This window comes from Sprattus sprattus (assembly GCF_963457725.1).
Source record: "Sprattus sprattus genome assembly, chromosome: 17".
Taxonomy (NCBI): Eukaryota; Metazoa; Chordata; class Actinopteri; order Clupeiformes; family Clupeidae; genus Sprattus; species Sprattus sprattus.
Window position 1 is genome coordinate 1,046,039 of NC_137915.1, and position 10,000 is coordinate 1,056,038.

The following is a 10,000-nucleotide window of genomic DNA, read 5'->3' on the forward strand; positions in this document are numbered from 1 at the left end:
CAGTCTTTTTCCAGGATTTTTGAGAGTGACGTTCACTTTTCCGCTCACCGTCTCTCCGTCGTAGAAGAGATAGTACTTGTCCTTCTTCCCATCTTCGGTCTTGTGTTCGACTTTCTTTCTCGTTTCGGCATCATTAAGGACGATATCGACCTCCGCACTCTGCCCGAAACCGAAGAAACTCATAACGGACAACTATTTCACCTATGAGAGAATCAAACTGGTTTCTTATTATTTCAGTTGGGAAATATCAAAGCTGTTGCTACTTCCCTCTCCTAGCAAAACACGAGAAGACACCTCGGTGTCTTTCTTTACAAGCAGTTATGCTAACATTTAACGTCACCTAGCCAACTGTTGCGGGGAAAAAATGTCGGCATTTCGGTGATCTTTGTGACAGCTGTACAATTCTCACCATCCACACACGTTTACGTTTAAGCTAATTAATGTCTAGCTATTGCCCGCTAGGCAACGGACCTAAAATGATCTTATCAAGCTAATGTCGCCATGTTCTTGTGTTTATCTGAATTTCAAATGTCTTCCTCTATATTTCATGTCCTTATTAACTAAGACAATTCTATGGCAAACACATGCGTAATTTTAACAGGGCAACCTATGATTGCCTTTGCTATTGCCAGTGTTTGTAAACCAACCTTTATTATGTTTCACAGAACCCCGATTGTATTTATAAACTTGTCAGCTGCCTCTGTCCAACCTCCGATGTGAAGTGAGTTGCGCATTCAATTTACTTCCTGCTGGGTGGACTCAAATCCACGTTTTCTTCCGGTGCATTAACATACGTCACAAGCTACGTTCGAAACGTCCACTCGGTGACGGAGTTCAATACATTGCTATGAAAGGGAATCAGACCTTAAAGGCACCCAGTGCAACTTTATGTAAACATTCAATGAAAAATAAACATTCAATTTCTAGTCTTTTTTACACGTAGTAAGTTTCAATAACTCCATACCATTACATGTCGACATTCAAGGAGCACAGATGAGACGTCGTTGTGTGGTGAGAACTGAACGGAAATCGTAAACAACAACAATCGCCGGTGGGGAGAAGCCATTTTTCCATTGACTGGAAGCCTGCTTTATTTATTGTAGGTTACAAAAAATAAAGAAAATGGCTGCGATTGTTGTTGTTTTCGATTTTCTATCAGTTCTCACCCCACAACGACGTCTCATCTTTGCTGCTTGAATGTCGGTAGCCTATGTAATGGTATGGAGTTATTGAAACTTACTACGTGTAAAAAAGACTAGAAATTGAATGTTTATTTTTAAGCCTCGAAAGTTGCACTGGGTGCCTTTAAAACAACAGCGACATTTCGGACACGAAATTACCAAAACATTCAATTTCGGTACACTAACGTGTAACAGGATTGCTTACCTTCGGTAGAATGCGTAAATGCCATTACAAGGCGACACATGTGATATTTAGCTGAAATGCAGTCTGCATTTTACATGTTATTAAAAGTTTAACGTGGCTTTCTTTTCATCATTGATATTGTTATTTTTTGTATTTCCTTTACTGTACATGAATTAAGATCACCGAAGATCACAGCCACTTGGGGTGCACAAAAAAACGTTCTCAGACAATAGCTGAAGTCGATCATTTTAGACATATCCAACAGCTGATTAAACTAAGGTAGGCTCATGTCTGCTCTTCTTCAGTTCGTTCACCTTTAACCTTGATTACTGATGACACAGCAGCATCACCTCTTGCTGGATTGTGTGCGAATATTTTTGTATTTGATGAACATGGACTAACTCATGAAAAGTCTAATTCAAAATGACTGATTTAAGTCATTGGACAGGCAACAAATAGCCATTAGGGCTACGTATATAAATGCAATACATTTGACATTTGTTTGTAAAGTATCGGTGTCGTATAGAGAGTACCTTGCCGGAGGAAAGGCAGTAGGCTAGTCTATAATGTCTGTGTCAGTTTCTTGAGATAGGTGAGGCATTAACCTCTAAAGCGCTTTGAGTGCTGTTATGAGTAAAAAAGCAGTCCATCTACCAATATTTCTCTTATTAAAATGTTGAAATTAAAAAATGTCATGAAATCGTCAGTAGAATTGAAAAATAAAGATGACCATGCTGGGCAACTTTTCCCTGTCCTTCTACCTCTCTGTTGTTCTCTTTTGAGAGCCTAAGGTCACCAGGGTTCATATCTGAAAGAGAAATGTAATACATTGTTATTCTATTTTTAATCTGAATGCTTACATGTACTGAATTAAGGAACCAACTCTTGCGATATGAATGATTGTGACACTTTGCTGAAGTGATACATGTTGTTTTTGCTGTCAGGCACCTGCTGATCAGACAAGGGTCAGACAAGGGTCAACGTCTTGTCTCCGAATGATGATCCGTACCTGCTTATGAAAATGTTTTGAGGAACTACATGAACTATATACACTGGCTGCGCCCAGTTCAGATTTTTCATAATATTTGGTTGTGACAATGTCCCTCTTTTTTTCGGAAAGATAAAGCTCTAATTGAAATTCTGATTGCTGGTCTCTGTCTCATTAATATTAACGTCTTTATATTAATGTATCGGACAATAACCCAGTCTCTCCTTTCTAGCTGATCTACCAGCAGAACCCCTCTGCCTACAGCTGCCCATTCCCACCAAACTATCCTGCACACATCCTACTCTGCTTACACACACACACACCAGCAGAACCCCTCTGCCTACAGCTGCCCATTCCCACCAAAACTATCCTGCACATATCCTACTCTGCTTACACACACACACACACACACACACACACACACACACACACACACACACACACCAGCAGAACCCCTCTGCCTACAGCTGCCCATTCCCACCAAAACTATCCTGCACATATCCTACTCTGCTAACACACACACACACACACACACACACACACACACACACCAGCAGAACCCCTCTGCCTACAGCTGCCCATTCCCACCAAACTAACCTGCACATATCCTACTCTGCTTACACACACACACACACACACACCAGCAGAACCCCTCTGCCTACAGCTGCCCATTCCCACCAAACTAACCTGCACATATCCTACTCTGCTTACACACACACACACACACACACACACACACACCAGCAGAACCCCTCTGCCTACAGCTGCCCATTCCCACCAAACTAACCTGCACATATCCTACTCTGCTTACACACACACACACACACACACCAGCAGAACCCCTCTGCCTACAGCTGCCCATTCCCACCAAACTAACCTGCACATATCCTACTCTGCTTACACACACACACACACACACACACACACACACCAGCAGAACCCCTCTGCCTACAGCTGCCCATTCCCACCAAACTATCCTGCACACATTCTACTCTGCCTACATGCTGTGTGCCATCCTATTACTATACTCCATCCGTAATATAAACAAATGCCATCACTGACATAGTTTTCTGCTTCAGTGCTCTGCTTATCCTTGTAATAATAACCTTGTGAGCACACTGCATACCCACTAAGCTCTTCTACAACCAGTGCTTTGAATGCTGGCTCTCTCTATTTCTATCCACTATTCATTCTGCATATTTCATGTACGTATATACCTTATTTTATGTTTCACCGAATCATGATACATCATGTACATGTGGGGCATGTGTATGAATTACCCCCTTTGGAATGAGTTTCTGCTCAATATGTGTATGTGTGTGTGTGTGTGTGTGTGTGAGGTTCTGCTCAATGATTCTTCCTGTTTCCCTTGCCAGTCGCCTCAGTACCCTCTGAGGGGGTTCTGCGTCCGGGCTCTGCACAGCACAGAGACCATTTCAGTTATAATTATTACATCTAAATCAGATTGAGTAGAATGAGTAGCAGGGGCCATGCTACTGATGGTCATACACGGATGTATTTGAGTCAGACGTATGGAACACTAAAAGATACATGATCTAGTAGAGTTTATTCAAAGTATGTCTTTAATAACAGAAAAAGTGAACAAATTAAAGTCATATGGATAAGATGAACATTACAATATGTACGTATGTATTATAATATTCATCACTTCCAACCCTAGATGAACATTACATTATGAAGTATGTGTATTTACAGTATATTCATCACTTCAAACCCTTGATAAATATTACAATATGGAGTTGTTGATGTATTTTTGTATTTTCTAATTCATCAGTTCCAACCGTTGTCCAAAGCAGTTCCTGAGCGACTTCAACACTGTCCAGTTTTACACTAAAAACACATCAGACATCTCAGTTTTCACACTGTTGCCAGCACCGACATAAGTCTACAACTACACTTAACTGCAGTCTTTACAAATAGAAAAAGAGGAATGTAACTTCAGATCTTTCTACTGCCTAGTAGTCCAGCTACAGATTACTGGTATCTAATTCCATTGTCTAGTCTATGAACGTAAACAAACAAACACCATTCTAGAACAGTTTCAGTGGTATGACTACTTTATTCTATTCATTCTAATGATTGACTTCAGTGATTACATTTGTTTCATAAATTGTGTTATCTGTGTTATTGCCTTAGGCCTTTTGTTCAGTACCACAATATTATACAGACAGATAGAAAATCAAAAACACTGATCAAAAAAGAAAAAAAAAAACTGGACAATATGTCCAAAATGTATAAAATAACTAGAAAGCATCAAAGGTCACTTTTTTTTATACACACTGGGCACTCTGAAATCACAAGTGCACACACACACATGTATCTACAAGTTCTAAGAAAAGAAAACGAAACCAAGGTGGGAGTCCAGGCATGTCATCTAACGTCAGAGGTCCTCTGGGTGACCACAGGCTCTGGCAGCTAAATGACCTGCCTACACTCCCGTCTCCGGTCGATCAGTTGGCATTTAACAGAACACTGGCCTCTGGTTCACTAGAACAAATGTCAGGCCAACAAGTGAAACCAGCCCATCTTAACGCCAGGAAGCCCCCCCCTCGCCTCCCCCAGCACCATTCGAACGCAGACAGAACCATCTGCGGTCACTTTCACACACTTTGCGGCAGATCGTAAATTCAAAGACGATTACACATCACAACACTCACGGTCTATACTGGCCACTATAAGACAGTCTTGGCATGGCACGCGTATGCAGGATGTAATGGCACAAAGAAACATGATTGTTCAGCAGGAATGCATGAAAAGAAATTTGCACAAAAAAAAAAAAAAACACTGACATGAAACGGGTGTTGGCAACTGAAAACAGCATTTCATTTGAAACACAATTAAATAAAAATATATATATATAATTCTATTGCATGAACTCCTCAGGACTGATTTGGCCGATGAAAAGCGAAGAGGGTCTTTGTTGTTGTTGTTGTTTATGCACCTCTGAGATAAACAGGTCAACCAAACCGTCTTCTTCCAAGGCAGACATTTTCACCGCGTGCCTTCACTCCTAACACCTCCACGGCTCAGGTCAAGATGCTCACGCTGTTCAGATCACGAAGGATGACTTGTGGCGGAAATGCCCCTGAAACAGACAATCCAGATTTAACCAATGACCAACCAGTCCTGATTTAACCAATGACCAACCAGTCTTGATTCAACCAATGACCAACCAGTCTTGATTCAACCAATGACCAACCACTCTTGATTCAGCCAATGACCAACCAGTCTTGATTTAACCAATGACCAACCAGTCTTGATTTAACCAATGACCAACCAGTCTTGATTTAACCAATGACCAACCAGTCTTGATTTAACCAATGACCAACCAGTCTTGATTCAACCAATGGCCAACCAGTCTTGATTTAACCAATGACCAACCAGTCTTGATTTAACCAATGACCAACCAGTCTTGATGTAACCAATGACCAACCTCATGTTGTTACACCTATTCCATTTCAAGTTAATTTCTAGTGTATTTTCATGTCTCCCCTTACCTCGTCAGCAGTGATGTAATCGACCCCGTCGTCGTGTCGGGGGGCTTTGTAACTAGAACACAACACACGTTTGTTTATGCCACTGTGTTACTCTACTGCAGAACAGAATAGAACTAGAACACAACACACGTTTGTTTATGCCACTGTGTTACTCTACTGCAGAACAGAATAGAACTAGAACACAACACATGTTTGTTTATGCCACTGTGTTACTCTACAGAACAGAATAGAACTAGAACACAACACATGTTTGTTTATGCCACTGTGTTACTCTACTCCAGAATAGAACTAGAACACAACACATGTTTGTTTATGCCACTGCGTTACTCTACTCCAGAATAGAACTAGAACACAACACATGTTTGTTTATGCCACTGTGTTACTCTACTGCAGAACAGAATAGAACTAGAACACAACACATGTTTGTTTATGCCACTGTGTTACTCTACAGAACAGAATAGAACAACTTTACAGCATTTCCTCTCTCTGTGTATCTCAAGATGTGTGTGTGCTTGGTTTGAAGCAGACACAGAGCAACACACACACACACAGACACACAGACACACACAGACACAGACACACAGACACACAGACACACAGACACACAGACACACAGACACACACAGACACACACAGACACACACAGACACACACAGACACACACACACACTCACCACCATCTCCAGTGCTTGTACTGTGGATGTGTGTATCTGTGAGCCCTGAGGCTGGGGAACACTTACTCGCTTCCTGGTTCCTTCTTGCAGGAGACTTTTTTACAGACGTGGCAGAAACCAACCGCCACACAAATCCCCGCCACCACTCCGCCCAGAACCTTCAGGAATATGGCCATGATGTTCAGGTCATCTGTGAAGAACATATCACACACACACACACACACACACACACACACAACCTTCAGGAATATGGCCATGATGTTCAGGTCATCTGTGAAGAACATATCACACACACACACACACACACACAACCTTCAGGAATATGGCCATGATGTTCAGGTCATCTGTGAAGAACATATCACACACACACACACACACACACACACACAACCTTCAGGAATATGGCCATGATGTTCAGGTCATCTGTGAAGAACATATTACACACACACACACACACACAACCTTCAGGAATATGGCCATGATGTTCAGGTCATCTGTGAAGATCATATCACGCACACACACACACAACCTTCAGGAATATGGCCATGATGTTCAGGTCATCTGTGAAGAACATATCACACACACACACACACAACCTTCAGGAATATGGCCATGATGTTCAGGTAATCTGTGAAGAACATATTACACACACACACACAACCTTCAGGAATATGGCCATGATGTTCAGGTCATCTGTGAAGAACATATCACACACACACACACACACACACACACACACACACACACACACACACACACACACACACACTTCAGGAATATGGCCATGATGTTCAGGTCATCTGTGAAGAACATATCACACACACACACAACCTTCAGGAATATGGCCATGATGTTCAGGTCATCTGTGAAGAACATATCACACACACACACACACACACACACACACAACCTTCAGGAATATGGCCATGATGTTCAGGTCATCTGTGAAGAACATATTACACACACACACACACACACACACACACACAACCTTCAGGAATATGGCCATGATGTTCAGGTCATCTGTGAAGAACATATCACGCACACACACACACAACCTTCAGGAATATGGCCATGATGTTCAGGTCATCTGTGAAGAACATATCACACACACACACACACAACCTTCAGGAATATGGCCATGATGTTCAGGTAATCTGTGAAGAACATATTACACACACACACACACAACCTTCAGGAATATGGCCATGATGTTCAGGTCATCTGTGAAGAACATATCACACACACACACAAAACCTTCAGGAATATGGCCATGATGTTCAGGTCATCTGTGAAGAACATATCACACACACACACACCCTTCAGGAATATGGCCATGATGTTCAGTAATATTTCTATTGGTCTGGCAGTAGAGGATGTGATCTGAAGACAATGACTGTGTCTCTGAGGTGAAGTTTGTCTGTATAAAGACTGTGAGTGTTTGTGACTGTGAGTGTGACAGTGTTTATGTCTAGTTTCTGAGGTGAAGTCTGCCTGTATAAAGACTTTGGGTGTTTGTGTATATATAGTCGAGTTTGTCTGTAGGTATATAACAGGAGCCCCTGTGACAGAGAGGCAGGTATAGATGTGTGAACCAGGCCCGGCGCTAGAGCAAGCAGGGCGAGAGGAGAGAGATGAAACACTCACAGACACACACACACACACACACACACACACACACACACACACACACACACACACACACTTCCATGAGCTGAGAGGAGAGAGTTAAAATACTCACAGACTTCCATGAGCTGCGAGCTGCACTTGGCCTGGCCCGCCTCGTTCTTGGCCATGCAGTAGTACTCTCCCGCGTCGCTCTTCTGCAGCGCACGGAACTTCTGCACGGCACAAAAAGACAGAGTGTGTGTGAGTTCCTGTTTGTATGGTTTCAACATGGACGCTCTCTGTTCCTCTCTCAACATGGACCCAATGGCACAAGAGGCAGAGTCAGAGTCTGTGTCTGTTCCTGTCTCTGGGTGGGGAGGAGGGAGGGGGACAGTGGGGGAGGTTACTGGAGGACAGCAGCCATGATGGAGATTGTGAAATAGGCTGAATGTTCCAGAATGTTGAGAAATATCTGTCGTTAGGGGATGGTGGAGTCATTATGACATGGGTTAGATAGGAATAACAAACAGAGAGGCGATCCAGCAAATCAGACAGCAGATCCAGCCAATCAGAGAGCCAATCCAGCTAATCAGAGAGGCGATCCAGCCAATCAGAGAGCAGATCCAGCTAATCAGAGAGGCGATCCAGCCAATCAGAGAGCAGATCCAGCTAATCAGAGAGCCGATCCAGCCAAACAGAGAGCCATTCAAGCCAATCAGAGAGTCGATCCAGCCAATCAGAGAGCCAATCCAGCCAAACAGAGAGCCATTCAAGCCAATCAGAGAGTCGATCCAGCCAATCAGAGAGCCAATCCAGCCAAACAGAGAGCCATTCAAGCCAATCAGAGAGTCGATCCAGCCAATCAGAGAGCCAATCCAGCCAAACAGAGAGCCATTCAAGCCAATCAGAGAGTCAATCCAGCCAATCAGAGAGCCAATCCAGCCAAACAGAGAGCCATTCAAGCCAATCAGAGAGTCGATCCAGCCAATCAGAGAGCCAATCCAGCCAAACAGAGAGCCGATCCAGCCTGGGAAAGATTTCTTTTATTGTGACTTTCTTGTAAGGGGGTTTGGCAAGAAGTGGTAACCAATCTGAAGGTTGACCAATTACACTGAAGATGTTAAAGGAATGTATAACCAATGTAGGTATATTTGTCTTTCCTATTTGGGGTTTAAAAGATGATTAGTAAATGTCATGGAATAAAATGACTGGACTTGGAGGAACCCTCATCACTCCAAACAACATTGGACTAGGGGGAACCTTCCGGACTGTCAGCACACCTCTGAACTAGGGGGAACCTTCTGGACTATGGGGGGGGGGGGGCACTCTGGACTATGGGGGGGGGCTCTGGACTATGGGGGGGGGGGGGGGGGGCACTCTGGACTATGGGGGGGGGGGGGTCCTCTGGACTATGAGGGGCCTTCATCACTCACCAGGGTTCCTGTGTCGGGGTTCATGATGTAGGAGGAGTTGAGGAAGCGGAGACTGCTCTTGGGATCCTCTGGCAGCTCCTCGTCGTTCCTGAACCACTGGTACTGAGACTGGGGGAAGCCCTCGTTCTCCAGGCAACGCAGCTCAGCCGAGGAGCCAGCCGTGGCCGAATCAGGCACCGTGCACCGCGGAACCTCAGGCTTCACTGGGGAAATACACAACATCAAATATTACACACACACACACACACACACACACACACACACACACACACACACACACACACAGCCGTGGCCGAGTCAGGCACCGTGCACCTCGGAACCTCAGGCTTCACTGGAGAAATACACAACAACAGATATTACACACACACACACACACACACACACACACACACACACACACACACACACACACCC

General features: G+C 43.7%; 2 protein-coding genes across 2 annotated transcripts in view; both read right to left on the reverse strand.

Annotated features, from left to right (window-relative positions):
- The window catches only part of vps26b (VPS26, retromer complex component B), a 6,860-nt gene extending 6,133 nt beyond the window's left edge, over positions 1-727 (reverse strand). The window contains exons 1-2 of the mRNA XM_080855556.1: positions 648-727; positions 1-201 (exon numbers count right to left, since the gene is read on the reverse strand). The exon at positions 1-201 is cut by the window's left edge and continues 40 nt beyond it. Of these exons, the coding sequence (XP_080711682.1) occupies positions 1-183 (183 nt within the window). The 5' untranslated portion in view covers positions 184-201; positions 648-727. The remainder of the gene's footprint in view (positions 202-647) is intronic.
- A 3,190-nt stretch (positions 728-3,917) lies between these two features.
- jam3a (junctional adhesion molecule 3a) overlaps positions 3,918-10,000 on the reverse strand; it is a 19,958-nt gene continuing 13,875 nt past the window's right edge. The window contains exons 5-9 of the mRNA XM_080855726.1: positions 9,587-9,789; positions 8,287-8,386; positions 6,612-6,735; positions 5,872-5,923; positions 3,918-5,459 (exon numbers count right to left, since the gene is read on the reverse strand). Of these exons, the coding sequence (XP_080711852.1) occupies positions 5,424-5,459; positions 5,872-5,923; positions 6,612-6,735; positions 8,287-8,386; positions 9,587-9,789 (515 nt within the window). The 3' untranslated portion in view covers positions 3,918-5,423. The remainder of the gene's footprint in view (positions 5,460-5,871; positions 5,924-6,611; positions 6,736-8,286; positions 8,387-9,586; positions 9,790-10,000) is intronic.